Source organism: Petromyzon marinus, chromosome 38, assembly GCF_048934315.1.
Source record: "Petromyzon marinus isolate PM22_M1 ecotype Great Lakes invasive population chromosome 38, UKy_Petmar_22M1.pri1.0, whole genome shotgun sequence".
NCBI lineage: Eukaryota > Metazoa > Chordata > Hyperoartia > Petromyzontiformes > Petromyzontidae > Petromyzon > Petromyzon marinus.
This window is the reverse complement of record NC_133704.1, coordinates 6,445,120-6,464,637: the sequence shown is the minus strand read 5'-3', so window position 1 is coordinate 6,464,637 and position 19,518 is coordinate 6,445,120. Positions and strand designations below refer to the sequence as shown.

The following is a 19,518-nucleotide window of genomic DNA, read 5'->3' as shown; positions in this document are numbered from 1 at the left end:
AGAGACACAGACAATAGAGATTTAGTGACACCAGAGACACGGACAATAGAGATGTAGTGACGTGAGAGACACAGACAATAGAGATTTAGTGACACCAGAGACACGGACGATAGAGATGTAGTGACGTGAGAGACACAGACAATAGAGATGTAGTGACACGAGAGACACGGACAATAGATTTAGTGACACCAGAGACACGGACAATAGAGCGGTAGTGACATGATTGCCCTTTGTTTGTTTTTACGTGACATTAATTGGCTCGCGAGTGTTTTGAGTATTTGAATTTTGAGCTGATGTTTGGTTTCCCCGATTCTATGTTTGTTTGTCACAAGTCCAGGGGTCGTTTTGAGCGAGCTTCGTGCGGGCCTGTGGCTTCGCCTGCTTTGCTTGCACAGAGTGCCACTAAATGTGCACGTGCCTGGAGTCTGTATTCTTTGTATGCATGTAGATCTTCTTTCGTACCGTATGTAGCCAACAGCTCTGATTGTGGGGCAAAGGACGGCAAACTCAAAAACAAGAAAGGCGCTCTCAGGAAAAAAGAGTTTTCAATCCGCATCGGTGGTTCTTAACCTTTACTGCAGACTTACACTCCTTTTGTTCTTCAATCGTAATGTTTTTTTTAAAATAATGTTAATTAAATACATAGGTTTGATTAATCAAAGTAGTTGTACTCTCGTGCCCGAAAGGGCATCTCGCACCCCCAGGTTAAGAACCACTGGTCTAGATTATGTCAGTTTAATTTATTAGGTGTAACCCTGTGAGCCACGCGGCTCTTGACTCGGTGGCTTCCTTATATCGGAGGCTCATCAAGTAACAATCGGAGAATGAAAAAAATGCCGTTTGCTTTGCTAAACAAAAAAAAGAAAAAAACTATTTGACCAAACGCAGTCATTTTTATAGCCTTAAGTGCTCCTCTCCTAATCCCTGGACACTTGGCGATGGATGGTCCCCCTCTCAGATTCATGGGAGACTTGGGCTGCAAAGGAATCGCTGTAAACTCGCGTAACAAATATTTACGGTTCACCATTAAGAGGGGAGTGGCTTTGTAAATATGTTTGGACAGGAGTGGGGGGGGGGATTTTTTTCCCTCCTTTAGTTTGTTTTGTTTTAATAAGTTGCAAGCTGAAAACTTGCCAAGACAAACCGGTGAAGCTATGTTTGCCCAGTCCCGTTCAAGCACAATTGAACAACTCATTACACCGTTGTTAACACTGACTTACAACAACAGCAGCACTGCTATTTAATCGGCCCATGTTTGGGGCCCATGGCCTGAGGAACTGTATAGAGTGGTTGAAAGTTGTACATCGTGGTGCTGTAAAAAAAAGCAGATGTAAAAAAACGAACGGTTTTGAATTTAAAAAAAGTTTCTTTGCATGTGCGGAGGGAGGCGGGGGGATACAGGGAACCCTCTACTTACGAACGAGTTAAGTTCCAGAGATCTGTTCATAAGTAGACTTGCTCGTACGTTCAACTTTACTACTGTCGATTCCAAACATGTTGTACGGCATGTACACTAACCACGAGGAATAGCTTTAAACATTGTATTATATCCTGTAGATGTAGATGCCACTGGTTCTTCACGTTCTGTAGATGTAGATGCCACTGGTTATTCACGTTCTGTAGATGTAGATGCCACTGGTTATTCACGTTCTGCACATGTAGATGCCACTGGTTCTTCACGTTCTGCAGATGTAGATGCCACTGGTTCTTCACGTTCTGCAGATGTAGATGCCACTGGTTATTCACGTTCTGTAGATGTAGATGCCACTGGTTCTTCACGTTCTACAGATGTAGATGCCACTGGTTCTTCATGTTCTGCAGATGTAGATGCTACTGGTTCTTCACGTTCTGAAGATGTAGATGCTACTGGTTCTTCACGTTCTGAAGATGTAGATGCCACCACCGCCAGCTATTGCTCGGCGGTTGAACTCACGACTCTCAGTCCCAACAGGCAACTGGACATACGGACAGGTTTGTTCGTGTCTCTGAAAGTTCGTAAGTCGAATGTGCGTAAGTAGAGGAGTCCCTGTATTTGGTCTTCTCCTACCAACCCGCCATTGACGGGCACCGTTAAGTATGGTCAAAGAAGCCCTCCGTGACTGGCACGGCTTGAGGACATCCCCGCTCCTCTCCGTGCAGCTGTGCATCGACGATGGGCGAAGGCGATTTGTCGGTAACGCTGAGCGCGGTGGCAATGGGATTCGCACGACGGCCTTGCAATGCAGAGGTTGTGAGTTAGACTCCAACACCGGGTGCGGCGGTTGAAACAGTTGGTCAAAAGCCTTAAATCCCCCCCCCCCCGCCCATTTCATAGAACAATGCAATAACCAGTGATTTCACCCCAGCCCTCATCCAGCAGTGGATCGACAGATGGACGTACGTACGTACGTGTATATATATACACGTACGTACGTACGTGTGTACGTGTTAGAGATGTTACTAGAGAACGTGGGGCAGGCCCATATTTTCACCACGAAAGTCTTGAACGCGTCGCGCGTTTAATGCGTCCGCTGTGAATGGTATGGGGGGGAAAAAAACCAACAACAACAACAACCTAATCAGTCGATTAGCACCTGGGATGGCTCGCCTTGTCAAAACTTGCTGAGCCGGAGACTTTTTTTTTTAATCTGCGCGAGGACTCGACGTTCACATCAACGTCGCTGTATGGGGCCGTCCATAAATGACGTCACGCGATTTTGGACGATTTTTGCCCCCCACCCTTCTTCGTCACACGACGTCACAAGTCAGATCCCCCCCCCCTCAAATATGACGTCACAAAGCTCTGCCCCCCCCCCAAATAAATAAATCATGCTTCACATCGCTTTAAACTATTGTCATTGTAGTGCGTATTTAATGTGGTGCTGCACTCTGATGTTGTAGGAGAAAACATTTATTAAAAGTATATTTAATTAAGTAGAACGTGTTGTTTATATTTATTTAAAGTTGCGCATTTTGATGTGACGTCACACTTCTCAAACCCCGCCCCCCCCTCGTCACACAGCGTCACAAATGTCTGACCCCCCCCCCCCCCAGGTGCGTGACGTCATTTATGGACGGCCCCGTGGTCAAATCTTGTAATGAAGATGTCCACTTCCAGTTGTCCAATCGACTTCTTGACTTTTTAGTGCACTTTAAAATAAAACCGTTGTTTAAATTTTTTTAAGGAGTTTATTTTAATACATCACGAGGTGTGATGTTGCCATCATCATAAAAATGTTAATTGGTTGAGAGGTGGGGCACGATCGTAGCATGCAGTAGCCGATGCAACCAGTAGATGCTCTTTCACAATTTAATTGAAGGTAATATAAGTTTTTTGACAGCCCCTTTTTTTTCTTTCTCCAATCCCACTGCTGGATCAATGCCTCCTCGACACCGTGGCGATTATGAGAATTGCTAGACCATACTCAGCCACGTTGGTCAGTGTGGGTTGGTGGGCATGTCAACTCGGGTCGTTGTGACGATGGCAGTGCAACGCACTAACCGCTGTGCCCTCACCGCTCCATTGCCAGTGCGGTGTATATCCGAAGACGTACTCCTTTTGGTGCGGTGTATATCCGAAGACGTACTCCTTTGGTTCTTTCGGTTAATGTCACGTGGGTAGAAAAAAATAATAATAGATCACGACGTTTCGATAGCAACAACAAGCGTCGGTCTTCAGGTGAGGCGTGGATTCCTGCAGTCACGAAGGCTTCAAAAATCAAGATTATCCGAAGGCTGTCAGCCACGTGGCCAGTGAACGCGGAGACCCAAGGGCGGTTGTTTGGCCATGGCTAACGTCAGCGGCGAGTGACATTCGAACCCTCCGTACTGACCAGCACGGCGAAGAGTATGTCTATGGGACCTTTTTTTTTGGAGGTATAAGAAAAACAAATGGCGAAAAATAACAATAGGTTTTTACTCCGGTAGTATGACCGACCCCAGCCTTTATTCAGCAGTGCTTTAGCTTGTGATGTTGTTGGTATAATGCCCGTAATTTAACAATGGTAAATTTGTGTTCTAATTGTCACACAAAAGCGCTTGGCACAGTCCTTGGGAGTAGTCATTGTCGAGTGCACACGTTTGAATAGTGCGGTGAGTTGCTTTGTGTTCTGTTACTTCAACCACTCCCTGGTCTATAATCACTCTCATCCACCGCTCGCTCTGACCCATTCCGCTTTAATCTGCACAGGCCCAGGCAGGCCTGGGTTTCTACACTTCATGTAGTGTATACATCGAGTGTGCTTATTTTTTTATGTTAAATCAGTCTATTTTTTATATTCTTAGCTCAAGCATTAACCAAACGTTTAAACGTCCGACACCTGTACAGCGTGTTTGCATTCCGCGGATTTGACAATCACGGGGTGGGCGGGGGGGGGGTACTTTGTCTCGGAATGAAAATACAAGAAGCACGTTGTACTGGTGCTCTTTTGACAACGTCTTTGTTTTGAGCGAGCATTCTTGGGCTAAGACATTTCGTTCGTGTGCGCGTGTGGATTTCCCCCTCCTCCCCTGCTTGCAACCTGACGCATTTTGATGAACAGGGAGACAAATAAAGCACACGTGGCTTTGCAACAGGAATCTTATTTGCCCTAAAGTCGGTGAAGGGTGGGGAGGGGGGTGAGAACCCCCTCTCACCACGAAACAGATTTTTTTTGTCCGAATGTCAAATGATCAAACGGTTAAATGTCAAATAAAATGTCGAGGCAATCCATAAAACGTTGTTTTGCACGCTGGAAATTCTGAAACATTCAACACTGAAAGAGTCACAGTCTTACATTCTTAAGAATGAGTCAATATACTGTGGACTATTTTATTTATTTACTTTTGTTTAGGGTCCCCCACTGCCACCCCCCCCCGCTTTATTCCAAGTGTGCTGTCATCGTGACGGCATGAGAAAAAGAACCCATTCGGAAATCTCTCGAGCAGTGGACCTTGTGCAACCCAGACCAGCTGAGAGGGCTTCTCGCTCCCCCCCCCCCACCAAATAATCCTTCACGTTGCCTTCCTTCCTTCCGTCACACGGCCGAGGTCGCGCAAACGCTCGCCACGCGGCAGTCAAATTGATGTATTAACTCTCAAGGGATTGGAATTTGACCAAATTCGGTGGAAAGCTATTCCTGCATACGGTGGGATTTTTGTGCAGTCATTTGGCAACCTGGCTGGGACTATCGACTTGCCGCGCACGAGAACCCAGTCTTGTATGCATGAATGTTTTACTTCTTTCGTACCGTTTTCAACACAGGTAATTTTCAAAGTGCATAGCTCCAGTGTCTTCCTAATATCGAAAGAGCATTCCAGACGGTCGCAGAAGCGCATCTTTGTTCGATGGCTATCCAGAAACCGCCGCTGCGAGGATGACCGGAGTCCGCGTGATGATGGGTTTATACTCCGAGATGAGATCTTCAAGTTGTCGTGGTTCGTCCGTGGCGAGCACTTTGTCTGTAATGAATATGCGACCTCGTAATGTATCGCGGGCGGCTAAAACCTGGGCCCGAACCCAGACTCTTGGCGGTGCTTGCTCAGTGCTCTGTGACCTGTGAGTCACCCGGCCTCCGAATGCTGCCGTTTCTTGACCCACGTTCCCGACCCCCCCCACACCTCCCCCAAAGCAGCCAGTGATTTAAATAGAAGCACTCCGCTCTGATGCCCCAATTATGTTTGTGGATGGGTTTGTGTGGTTGGCCAAACCCAAAATGTAATCAAATTCCGCTTAACCATCTGTGTGCTGTCCAGTCTTGCTATTGTTTGGTGTTTTTAAATTGATCTGTGCACAATTCTGTTCTTGTTACAATGATGCTCTCCATTATCCGAGTCTCCACGTGGAGTCAAAATTAATCTTCTTATACGAGCTTTTTTGCTGCTTCTGTCGTATAGCTGATGTAGATACAGAGCAACAACTGCAATTTGACATTCGGGTGGTCAAACCAACTAACCGCGTCAGGAGTAGCATATCGCCATGTCTCCTTCGTCTTTGTGGATCGGGGAATTCTGTCGTTACACGCAGTACAGTCTGTTCTGGATGACCACAGTCCAGTGGCGTGCGGTGAGGTCAATGGCTGGGGAGGCACTGGCTAGTGTCAGAGCCAGAGTCACTCGGACGGGGGCGTGGCCTCACGGACCGGGGCGTTACCTCACGGACGGGGGCGTTGCCTCACGGACGGGAGCGTGGCCTCACGGACGGGGGCGTGGCCTCACGGACGGGGGCGTGGCAGATGAGAGGGGAGGCTGAGCTCGTCGCTGCCTCACCTCCCATCTCTTCCTGTATTTTCAGCGGAGCTCCGCAACTTTTGGCGATTTTTACTTTAAAAATGATTGGAATCGTACACAAATGACATTTGTAACACAGATCAGTGGAAAAATCCTAATATTTATTTTATTTGTGTTTTTTAGTAACAGCTATTTTCATTGGAGTATGATAGGTGAGGCTCTGCCTCCCCCGACCGCACGCCCTTGCCACAGTTGCACACTACTGGAGAGGTTTTTCATTTTCCATTTGTACATCAGGTGTCTGCATCTGCCATTGTTAGTGTGCAGTGGATGCGGTTTAGGGTGCATCATTTGCTTGGGTAAGAGAGGAGTGTCTCGAGAAATGGTGTTATGTTTATCCTGTTGTCTGAGCCTTCTGCATGGAATGGATGAGTCACGAGAAGTGGTTTCGTACTGCATCAATCCTATCATCGGAGCCTTCGTGCCGATAAAAGGAACGACTGTTAGTAGTGGTGGGAAATCCATCCAGTTATCTTGAGATGTTTGTCCTTTGTAGAGGGAGGGGACAGTGAAAGATGGTGGCGGCTGGGGGATGCCTTCATCCAGCAGTGGCTTGGCCATGGCTGATGATGATCATGATGGTGATGATCATGATGGTGAAACGAGGTGACCTCCAAAAGTGGTGAAAGATGAATCCCGTTATCTGAGCTCTTCCACCCGCGTAACTGGAGTGGTTTGCACGTAAACACGGATTTCAGGATCTGCCCCAGCGTCTCGCACGTTAAAACGGATTAACAAGGTTTTGATTGCACTGCACCGTTAGAATGCAGATTAAACGTAAACAGAACCTACCATTCCGTGTCTCCCCATTTTTAAATGAAACTTTTTTTTTATCCTTTGGAGTAGTTTCTTTGCTGACCAACATCACCAGCCAGCAGGTGGACGGACTGAAAACCATTTGTGTTTTGTAAGAGGAGAGGGAGTACCGAGTTTTTGCCCGTATATGCTTTAACCCATAATGCTCCGCAAGAAGGTGGGAATGAGTGTGTGTACAAATTAAAAAAGTCCGCCCCGAACATCCATCTGTGGCACGTTAGGAATGGATCACTCTTTTAATTATTTCCTTGTGCAGCAAGGGAGTAAAGTGTGTGGTTCTATGAAAGTCCTGATGTGCTGTGCAGTACAACAATGCACGTGTGTACACCAGCATGCGATAATGGAGGTGGGCCCGTAGGGGGGTGGCAGGGTTCTTGATTAACCGGCCTTGTACACCAGTCACGTGGTTAATGGCGACTCAGTGAAGATTGCTGCGTGTGGCACACGTGCTGTTGCATCTTACAGATTGACCACAATAAATGTGTTTGCCCACGTTTTGGAGGACCTGCCCACGTCCTTCATTTCGAGTGTGCAACACATCCCTCTCCGCCTGGCGCAACACAATCGGATAAGAGAGAGAGAGAGAGAGTACTCCACTGCACTGCACACTTAATAAATAATTTTGTCATCTGGTTCAGCGTGATGTGCGGATTGCGATTGAACAGTAACGTTGACTTGCTCGTCATGGGTGACGAAAGGTTGAACTCCGTTCCACTGCGCCTGAGATCACACACGAAGGTTGGCTGGCGGTCGCAGCCCGCACTAATGCTTCAGAGTGCTTTATGTAACCTTGGTGAAAGCTGAAAGCTTTGCGGCCGCTTCAGGATTAATGGAATTTTGACATGCTTTGGAGATCGTAGTTTACAATGTGCAGGTAGTTGTGTATTTTTAGAAAAAAGCTTTTTCCACCCCGCAGGTTTTTTTGTTGTTGTTGTTGTTGCGTTTGTGCTGCTGTAGTAAACGGCTCTCCGTGTTTTTCGGGTTTTGCCACGACGTCCGTGCCCGGTCCACGTGCCCCGACGGTTTTGCTTCGGTTTCTTCTCGAGCTGAAGGCGGTCCCTGAAGTTGGCTCTCGGCCAACATAGCGAAACGTCGGACATCGTGCCGAATTGCACGCGGTACATCCAGACGATGCATCGGGGAGCTACAGAAGTAAAGTCGGTGCCAAAAACGTGTGCGCAATGTTTCAAAAATGATCGCCTCAGCATTTTGCAAATGAGAATTCCCTCAAATGTACAATTAAGTAACGGAATAATTTTTGTTTGTTAAATAGCTCATCTTTAATTCCAATGCACGCATAACATGAGAAACAACTCCAAGGACAGTTTGCTTATCATGCTACTTATGTTGCCGCTGTATTATTGATGAGCTGGCAAAAGCAACCCCCACTTAAAACAAATATAATGGCATTTTGTTTTAGAGGTCAAAATCAGATTGAAATGTATTCCAGCCAGTGAGTCATCGCAGAGAGACGTACGGAATGAGCGATGGCATTGCCAGTTTATTTTTGTATTTTTTTTTCCCCCCTGCTCGGGATGGGATTATCATCAGTGGGCAATTGAGACTACTCTAAAAATGGGCACTGCATTGTCCGAAACTCCAAAGCAGATTTTACAAGGACGTTTCGGTACAATTAAAACAAATTTAATCACGCGCGGCACGGTAGTAGGTCTTTTGGCCCGGTGAGCTTGCAAAGCTTCGTAAAGTAGCATGAATCTAATTTACGATTTAAGATGTGATTTGCCGAGTCTGCATAATATTGTGCAGTAAATGGCCACTCTTTGCGGGTGTGCATTTTTCTCCGTGCATGTAACAATAATGTAAGTGGACCAAGTGAGCATACGTGTTTTTTTAGGGTTGAGATCTTGCTGGTCAATAATGAATTCCAGCCCTGTGCCAAGACACTGCTGCATGGATGAAGGCCTCCCCTCGCTGTGTCTATAAATGGGGTTGTTTGACCATACTTCACCAGGCCGGTTAGTGCGGTTGAAGAGGCAGGCGCAGGACCAGTTGGGATACCACTCGCCTTTTTCATGTTGCCGTGGTTGAGAATCGAACTCGGATCGCCGGGGTCATCGCGCAGTGCACTAACCACTGCGCTAAAGTTCCGCTCTCTTGCTGGATAGGTCATGAATAAACTTTTTTTTCGTTGTGTGTGTATATATAACTATACAGACATAATATACAAACCAACCCATTTAATTAATCATTCCCCACAGAATGACAATCCAAATGCCTCATTATAACAACTGTGCATCCTCGATTGCTGTTCCAGCATAAATAGATTGAATGATTTTGTTATTGTTGTAATTCCCGCCTCCCCCCCCCTCCCCCCCCCGTATCTGCTAGTGCTGGTGAATTGCTGCCAAATGTCTAAGCAACTCTTTGTGAAATGAAAAATGCCTTGAATAGGGAGCCGAGTGACTCACAGTGGTCAGGGGCACTTCTTCTTCTGTACGGCGGGGAAGTCGATCACAACATTTGTGTGCCCATGCCGAGGTTGGTGGGCGATTCGGGGGGCAGCACCCAAGGGTGGCCTGGTGAAATTTTCTGAAATTCTGCCGATTTGAATGATCGAAGCGGGCCAGCACCGGGCCAGCACCGCTGGAATCCTGGGATCGAATCGGGGGTTTCATCCGCCGTCCTCGATGTACAACATTTCACGCCTACTCATTTCATCCTTGTCAGCAAAATGACGAAAGCTCACAATCATCTGGGTTCTCTTTTGTGGTGAGCATCACGTTGAGTCTGTCGTGTTCTGTTTTTGTATTGTTTGTTGTGGTCACGTTTTTGACCTGCCCCTTACTGGACGTCTGTGAAAAAAGAGCTTTATAGCTCATCGGATTCCTCCAGTAGAAATACATATTCTGAATTCGAGTCCAGTGACACGGAGTGGATACAAATTGTAGACTGCACTTCACACTGTGGGTCCTCCAACTCTCATCCACTCGGTCTCTCTGGCCTCTCTATGTAATGTGCTCTGAAGGAGGACCATCGCCCGAAACGTTACCCACTATATGTTCTCTTTTCAAGACCACAGTGTTATTGAGGAATGCGGGTGGGTTTTTTGTTACTTGTGCTTGTTTCACCACTGCCAATGCAACAGCATCGCCGGATAATCTGTTTTATTGCCTAATTAAAAACTATTTTATTATTTTATTTTTACCTGTTAAGGCTGACTGAGCTTTGCAGCTCTTTTTAAGAAGCGACCTGGCCACAAATGATAGCTCAACGAAGTGGCTTGTCGTGTGGAAAGTTACAGCAGCCAAACACTCAAAACGCACGATGACTCTAAATTTGGTGGGAAAATCCGGGGGAACCGGCGGAAAATCCACGCGACCACGGGAGAGAGAGAGAGGCACGCAAACTCCATACCATTCAGGCGTCAGGGTCTGGATCAAACCCACGACCTCCTGTACACCTGGCGAGGTAGTTAACATCTCGCCACCGTGGCGCCTACTATGGAAGGAGGGCCACTGCCCAAAACGTCTTTACGGCAGCGCTAATGAGAGTTTGGGTTCGATCGCAGGTGGCTGAAATTGAGCATTTGAATTGAGGAGCTCGGCGTTCCTGGCTGATTTCTCTCTGATCACAGAGCCTCCCGGCCACCTCCCAACTGTAGCGGCGTTTTTTTTTGTTTGAACAACTCAAGCCGCAACGGTCTGCTGTGGCGCTCCGTCCTTGCGAGCCCGCAATGAGTTTGCGCAAGAGGTTAACGATTTATCTTGAGAGGATATTTTCAGGAATTTGTGTGGTGCACAAAAACTCCTCGCGGTTAAGTCGTGCTGTAAGCAGACGCCTGGTCAATGTCTCACTTTTGGAGAGGGGAAAAAATACGGGACTCGATACGCGATTGTGCTGTGTAATTGAGTAAAACGCATACGATACACATTGCACAAGGCATATTTAAGTATACTCCCGCCAGAAGCAATTCATCGGAATTTCGACGATTTCTTCTGCTTTGTGTCGCTTAGCAGGTCCCGTTTGCATTGTCTTTGTCACCTTTCCCCATCCCGTTGATGCGGTTTGCACTGTTTCAGTAAATGTCATATCTGCAAACCATTTGAATGAAGCATATTTGATTGTAAAGAAAAAAGATCTCCCGTACAACCTAACATACTTTTGGGTCACGTGCTGTTAGCGAGCACCTGTGAAGGCTGGATCGGTATACAAGGGAGTGGGTGGACAGCACCACGCCCGGCCGCCTTTGTCTCCCTAGTGGCGATGTTTACACACCACGACAGGTACTCATTTGAGGCTGAATGGACCTAGGAGATGCCCAGGACCGGTTCACATAATCGTCACTGGTGTTGGCCGTGAGCGGGAATGGAATCCGGGTTGCTGGGTTTGTAGTGCAGCGTGCTAACCGCTGCACCACCGCTCCCCACATTGTCACACACGCGCAATTTAATATTCATGCATCGCAAGTACAACCCAGCTGGTTTATTCAGCCTATCGGCCCTCTGTTGGAAGTCAACAGTGGTTGTCCGCCATACGAAAACGCAATTTACACTATTGACTCTCAATTCTCATTCGCACGTGCAATAATCATATTTGATTGACGAATCTATGTGTAGTGGTTCACACGAGGGAGGCAGAGACTTCTTTGGAGGCAACACGTTTATTTCACAATAATCCCTAAAACACGAAGGGGTATAACTGCCCCTTCACCAGCTCCCCTAGGGAAGTATCTCCTCCGGGCTAGCTCTCACCCTAGCTCACCCTAGCTCACACGGGCTAGCTAACCCTAGCTCACCCTAGCTCACCCTAGCTCACACGGGCTAGCTAACCCTAACTAACCCTAGCTCACCCTAGCTCACACGAGCTAGCTAACCATAGCTCACCCTAGCTCACACGGGCTAGCTAACCCTAGCTCACACGGGCTATCTCACCCTAGCTCACACGGGCTAGCTCACCCTAGCTCACCCGAGCTCACACGGGCTAGCTCACCCTAGCTCACACGGGATAGCTAACCCTAACTAACCCTAGCTCACCCTAGCTCACCCTAGCTCACACGGGCTAGCTAACCCTAGCTCACACGGGCTATCTCACCCTAGCTCACCCTAGCTCACACGGGCTATCTCACCCTAGCTCACCCGAGCTCACACGGGCTAGCTCACCCTAGCTCACACGGGCTAGCTAACCCGAGCTCACACGGGCTAGCTAACCCTAGCTCACACGGGCTAGCTAACCCTAGCTCACAGGGGCTAGCTAACCCGAGCTCACACGGGCTAGCTAACCCTAGCTCACACGGGCTAGCTATCCCAAGCTCACACGGGCTGGCTAACCCTAGCTCACACGGGCTAGCTAACCCTAGCTCACACGGGCTAGCTAACCCTAGCTCACGCGGGCTAGCTAACCCTAACTCACGCGAGGTTGGCTAACCCTAGCTCACACGGGCTAGCTAACCCTAGCTCAGACGAGCTAGCTAACCCTAGCTCACACGGGCTAGCTAACCCTAGCTCACACGGGCTAGCTAACCCTAACTCACGCGGGTTGGCTAACCCGAGCTCACGCGGGCTGGCTAACCCGAGCTCACACGGGCTAGCTCACACGGGCTAGCTCACACGGGCTAGCTCACACGGGCCAGCTCACACGGGCTAGCTCACACGGGCTGGCTAACCCGAGCTCACACGGGCTAGCTAACCCGAGCTCACACGGGCTGGCTAACCCGAGCTCACACGGGCTAGCTAACCTGAGCTCACACGGGCTAGCTAACCCTAGCTCACACGGGCTGGCTAACCCGAGCTCACACAGGCTAGCTAACCCTAGCTCACACGGGCTAGCTAACCCTAGCTCACACGGGCTGGCTAACCCTAGCTCACACGGGCTGGCTAACCCTAGCTCACCCTAGCTCACACGGGCTGGCTAACCCTAGCTCACCCTAGCTCACACGGGCTAGCTCACCCTAGCTCACACAGGCTAGCTAACCCTAGCTCACACGGGCTAGCTCACCCTAGCTCACACGGGCTGGCTAACCCTAGCTCACCCTAGCTCACACGGGGTGGCTATCCCGGACCCGGACCCTGACTCGGGTCCGGGTCCTCTCGTCGGGCAGGTCTTCTCCGGGTGACGGCTTCTGTCTTCAGTCTTGCAACAGCTCCTCCACCCGTTCAGGGGTCCGGCTCATATTGCCAGTCCCGGGGCTTCCTCCGCCCCTGGCCCCACGCCTCCCTTCTCGAGCCTTCGAGAGGGACCTGGTCATGGTCCCGTGGTCCCCCCAGCCCCCTCCTTGGGGCCCCTTGGCCGGTACCTCTGATCACCAGGCCTCCGGGTTCACCTGGAGTGCCATGGCCCAGTGCGAACCCCTGCACCGTCCCTGGCGCTCTCGCCCCCTAAGCGCCAGAGGCTGGCACTGCACGTGGCTGGTGTGAGCGGCGCGCATCGTACCGAACACAGGGCGGCTTATACCTCGTGCCGTGGCCTCCACCGATGCCACTACAGATGCATTGTAACCCCACCTCATTTATACCGGCACATGACTTTGTGCAAATGAGTAGTTCATTTGTGTAATATATATAAAATAAAAATTAGTTTTTAGCCTACCTGGCTAAGGCATGTTTTACTGACACTTTTAATCTCTCAACATGTTACGTAACAGAAAATGAGCGACTTTTGACAGCCCGGTGCATGACCGTGCTTCTTACTGATGGCCTCGTCTCGGCATGAGTGCCGTTGGCCGCTGTAAGGTGCTGTGGTGGCGAGATGTTATCTCCTTAGCCTGGTCTGCAGGAAGTCGTGTGTGGGTTCGATCCCGACCCTGACGAAGCCTGTAATATTCCGAGTTTGTGTTTCTCCCCATGGTCGCGTGAGTTTCACTCCGGGTCCTCTGACTTTTTCCCTCCACATTTTAGAAACGTGCGTTTTTTCAGATTATTTGGCCGCTATAAATTTCCATGTAAGCCACTTAGTTGAGCTGTCGCACCTCCGGATTTAGCACGGTTGGCCATGCGCGGTGCAAAAGTTAAATATACGTATATTTGTGGCAAGGTCACTTCTGAAAAAGGGCTCATAGCCCTGCGGGCTTTACGTGGAAAAAATAAAAAAAAGTTTTAGTTTTCCCCGTGCCAAGTGGTGTCATGACGCTGGGAAAACCGCAGGTGCCACGCGTAACACACGAGGCACGACCGCTGCGCTATTGGACACCATTGCGAGACGCTGATGTAATCCATCAGAGAAGTGGCCCTTGGCCTGTGAGGAATAGCACTCAATCGCCCTGTTTATTTTTAAAGTGGCGTTGAACGCAACTCGGCAATGTTTAAATATGCTTTTTTTATAATAATAATAATAATAATAAAGGAAAGTTAAAGGTGCAGCCCTGCAATTGCTTGTTCACATCACTGCTTGCAGAAGAACTTCCATTTAGTGGGAGCTCATGAGCCCCTCTAACAAGGTATTGGCCTGCTCTTCCACGCTCGCCAGGCATGTTGGACTATGAGTGGTGTACTCGCTTATAAGTTACATTATGCACCATCGTTGCCAGCTGAAACTGTGAACGCACAGAACGGTTGAACTGACGTGGCCGGGTGGCTCAGGGCTGAAGAACCCTGGGTTCGAATCCGTTTTGCGTCAGCCCCGTAATCTGCAAGTGTATTGAGTTGATGGTCTGAGCTTGGGTCACTTAAAAAACATTGCAATAAATTTGTTTCCCCCCCCCCGCCTCCTACTGAAATTGGATACATTTCATCTCTCGGAATAGTATTAATAATAAACATTAGATTTCGATTTAAAGCTTTCGTGACTGCAAGGATTCATTTTCTTTGGTTCTTTCGGTAAAGTCACGTAGAATGAGAATAAAATAATAAATTGATAAAATAAAATAACACAATAAAATTCTCACGACGTTTCGGCCACAACACAAGCGGCCTTCATCAGGTGAAGGGAAGAGACTGTCTGGAGGACAGCGCTCACTTTACCGAAAGAACCAAAGAAAATAAACGTTAGCTTGCCATGTGACCAAACCTTTATCTGTAGCAGGGCATGTATGAAATTGTGCCTCCGAGCGTGCTGCTTAAACCAGTTCACTTGAAGGGAACTCTCAGAAGCAGGTTCTGTACTACCTGCCTCATGGAGGCTCTTCTCTAAAACGAGGTGATCTATACACAACGCGAATACAATTCCTGACCAACACAAAGCATGCTGATGCACCGCAACCATGAAACGCACGCCGTTACCGACGCCGTACAGGCAGACTTGGAGGCGTGGACATGTCGTGTCATCTCTCTGGGTATTGTGACGTTTGTAATCTGGGTGGTGGCAGAGGGAAGCCGGGAGGCGGGGGTGGTGGGACCGGTGGTCACAATTTGAGGGGCTACCATACTAGACGTGGTGTTGAGCACCGCTGGGCTAAGTGGATATTTTGTGTGGCTCTAAAGTGGATGTCTGCTCGTCGAAACTTCTAAAGAAGTGCCCCCCCCCCTCCCCCGAGCTGCCATAAATCTACCCCTACGATGGCGCATGCCCGCTTTGAAGACTCTACACAATTCAAGAGGACATGTGGTTTTGTGTTTTACGTAGCTTATGCATGCGTGCTATTTCATAGCGACGAGAGAATTTCATAAACCGTCTCGGCAGCATAACTCGGCTTTATCTTAGATAGCACGTTTGTTTGGTTCATTACAACGATTCCTACAGACTGTGCAATGTAAATTGTTGTGGTCTCTTTTTGAAGAATGGCCCGAAATTGACTCCCGCTAAACATTTTCACATCGACTGTTATTACAATACGATAGCGTAGTTTATTCTCTTGTTTTTTTTTTACTTTCCTGTGGAAAAACGCCAGCCGTAGAAGTGCCTCTCACTTTTGCTTTAAATTTCGAGACAAGACGGCAGGGGTGAGTACGGTGGCCAACACTTGTGCCTCACGGCAAAAAAGGGGGCTGGGTTCGATGTCCGACTCGTGCCGTCTGTGTGGAGTTCGTAATGTCCCTCCCCCTTGTTCGGCATGGGTTTTCTGCCGGATTTTATGGCTTCTTCCTATAGTTAACCACCAACACCCCCACGTACAATGCAACGCAACTGGTATTGGCCAAACCGCATCCAAATATTGAAAAATTACCTGTAAACTACTCCATTGGCGTGACGGCAACATCCCCCCCCCCCCTAACTGCAAAAACACTTGGCAGGACCCTCCTGAAAAAGAGTTCAGACTGAGTGACGGCTTTCCTGGTTTAAACGAGCCGCTTAAAGCGCAAGCAAAACTTAACGTCAAAAAGCCTTCTGCCACAGAGAGGCGCACGACATGAAAGTCAAAGTCCTTTCCTGCTCCGATGGCCGTTGAGACGGCGCCCTATCTCCCTTGTGCCCAGCTGTGGGAATTCCACATTCCTACGGCAGCGGAGAGTTTGTCCAGAGGCCTGTGTTCGTGAGTGCAATTGGAGCAAACGAGCCAAGTGAAGGACTCGAGGAGCCCAAACACGCACAAAAAAATCCCAGATTCAATCCAGCTGATGAGTGGGCCGTGTGATTTAAGTGAAAATTTTCGTGGCTGCAAGGGGAATGTGGGGGAGGTCACAAATCCCAGCTGTCCGTGAGGGTCACGGAGATCCGCCGTGGACTGCATTCGCTCTGTAAAATGTCCCGCAGTGCATAACTGAGCTGGAACGACTTGCAGTAAACAGCCTTGCTCCCAAGGCAAAGGTCCCCTGTATAGCCTTCACAGACTTGTTGGGCAAGTGCTGTTAGCGAGCACCTACAGAAGGCTGGCACGGCACACGAGGGCTTGGGTGTCCAGCGCCACGCCTAGCTGCCTTTGTCTCATTTGAGTCCGAGTTGACCTGGTTGATGCCCAGGACCGGTTCAGATAATCATTGCTGGTGGCAGCCGTGAGCGAGAATCGAACTCCGGTTGCCGGGCTTGTAGCGCAGGACTCTTAACCGCTGCACCACCGCTCCCGAGATCCAAACGGAGACGCACGCACACTTGCCTTTCATGAGACTCTCTCGTGTGGCACGCTGGGGAAAAAAAAACGCACCGAGCCTCTACCCATTAGCCCCAGGGGCTTTGTTTATCCTTTGCAAGGGGCATTCAATATCTCCCCCTCCACCCCCACGCATAATCTTACGATGGAAATGGTGGTGTCAAAACAACGACGCGCCGTGCTGGCATCGAATTCCTTCTGTCCGCCATGCACGCGGCGCGCGCCGTCGGTGGAACGGTACCGACGCCGCGAGCCCGGCAACACGTCGCGAACGTGCGCGGGAGCGCCCTTTGTAAAACCACCAGCCGAGGACGTGGGCCGAAATTTGACGAAAAGTGTCCACGAAAGTCGAACTTTTTTTGCGTTTTCATGCAGGGCGGCCCGTTGGTGGACTCCTTCGCTGAAAATTAATCGGCAGAAGTTTCATCGGAAACGAGATTTCACTTTCAAAAGGTTCTACACGGCACCTGCCATTTGGCTGCTATAAATCTCAAATATTATCCAACTTCGTGTGAGCTATCATTTGTGGTCGGGTCACTTCTGAAAAGGAACTATCAAGTTCAATGGGCCTTACCCGGTAAAATAAAACAAAAATTAAAGCAGCTTTTGAGAAGGATCGCACGAAGTGTGTGGTGTACCTAATACATGGATTGCTGCGTAATTTGCCGACGTGACGGGCACATCGATAGCGCCTTCTCAAACGTACATCGCGCGTCTGTGCCGGTCCGTTGTTGGCAGCCGCTGGTGGAAATTCCACGGTCCCACGGTTGAGGCCAGCATTTTACATGGCGAGCGGCGCCTGGGGGAGAAGACGACGGCCGATGACTTCTTGTAAAGTGGTGCATACTTTGTCCATCCCGGAGGAATTCTGGGGCCAGAGTCAATCCCCAACAGAGATTTGAACTTGCAGGCTCCGCGCTGCGGTCGTGGATGAGTCAAATCGGAGTTTGGTTTTTTTAGTTTCATTGACACACAATGCTTCACAACAGCATTGTGTGGTCATAACATTGTAATTAAGTATTTTTTTTCAGTGACATTTCCCTACCCATGTATGCAGGCGTGCACTTACCAACAACACATTTCTACCCAGCGGCATTTAATTTAAGAAGCCTCACCCCCGCTGCAAAATCTGTTGAAAATAATTGTCATTTGCATTGCCCGAGTTTGCCTCGTATGTGCCCCCCCCTGTTAACGTTGTCTCGTCGTGGTTGCAGCCACAGACTGCGCGGTGCTGGGCTGGGGCGCCTGGTCCCCTTGCAGCAGCGCGTGCGGCGTGGGCAGCCGGGAACGCATTCGCCAGGTGACGGTGCCTCCGCACAACGGTGGAGCCAAGTGTCCCCACCTGCGCCAGCGCCAGGGCTGCTACAGCCACTCGCTCCAGCTGTGCCAGGGCATACGAGGTGAACGGCACGGCACGTTGGCGAGACGGCCACCTCCAGTGGCGTAACATGAAATTAAGGATCGCCTGTACCAATTCCGCCAGCGCACAGCTGGTTTGGGTAATTATTAAGATCACCGTGTGCCTTTTTCTTCTTCTTCTTCTTCTTGTAACTTCCCCATTTTTATACCCGGCATTGTGTGGACTTGCAATGTGTGAAAAGGCGCTTCATGGCTCATCGGATTCCTCCAGTCTAAATATTCAGATTCCAATTACTGTCACGAGACAAATAATTTCCATCCGGATCTTTTGCAGAGCAGTGCGGACCCATTCATTGTCTGACAGAGCGGCCCACTGAAGTAGATATCGCAGAGCTACCTCTGATGCACACAGTAGGGGGCGGCACTTTCCCAACTGCCCTATCACACAGAGGGTAATGTTCTTTGGATGACATTCAAAGCATTAAAAAAAAAAATTCTCAGATCTGGAATTTTGTAACATTCAGCGCAGAACTAAATTTAATGCGATGGGTTATTTTTGCGTGCCACGATTTGGGCATCTGGTTTAATCACAGGTGACAGAAACCTGGATTGGAACCCCTCGGTGGTGTCATCTTGGTGCGCTGTTCTTAGAGACACTCAGCTTACCTTCCTTAGATAGCGATAAAAAAAACCAATAACATTCGGAAAATATATTTTTTTGTGGGCATGTCGTAACATTTTGTGTGACCGTTGACGATGCGACCCGATACCATTTACCGTCGGGTGCACTGCACTCTACCAACGTCTCTCTCTGTGTCCCTCTTGACATTCGCACCGCAGAAGTGGCCCAGCTGCTGCCAAATTACTACACACGGAGCACAAACGACCCCTGGAAGAGGCCCCACATGATGAAAAATGAGCCCGCGACCAGGTGAGGATTCCGATGTTTAGCAAAACGACGCCGATTCATTCATAACGCGTAAGTTAGCGGAGGACCATTGCACCAGACGTGACCGCATTCATATAAACTCGTCTTGCTGTCATTCCGGCGTCTCGAGTGATTTGTTTGAGCCACGTATCACGGTGGGGGGAGGGGGGGGCGGGGGGCGGGGGGCGACCATCCGGGCGGCGCCATTCATTTGAGGGTCGCAGTCCACTTCGAAGGTCGACCGCAAACT

The 19,518-nt window shown here is 49.2% G+C and overlaps 1 protein-coding gene across 1 annotated transcript in view; it reads left to right on the top strand.

The window, feature by feature from the left end:
- The window catches only part of LOC116950203 (somatomedin-B and thrombospondin type-1 domain-containing protein-like), a 40,284-nt gene that overhangs the window by 9,846 nt on the left and 10,920 nt on the right, over positions 1-19,518 (top strand). Inside the window, exons 2-3 of the mRNA XM_032967806.2 lie at positions 18,196-18,381; positions 19,181-19,271. Of these exons, the coding sequence (XP_032823697.2) occupies positions 18,196-18,381; positions 19,181-19,271 (277 nt within the window). The remainder of the gene's footprint in view (positions 1-18,195; positions 18,382-19,180; positions 19,272-19,518) is intronic.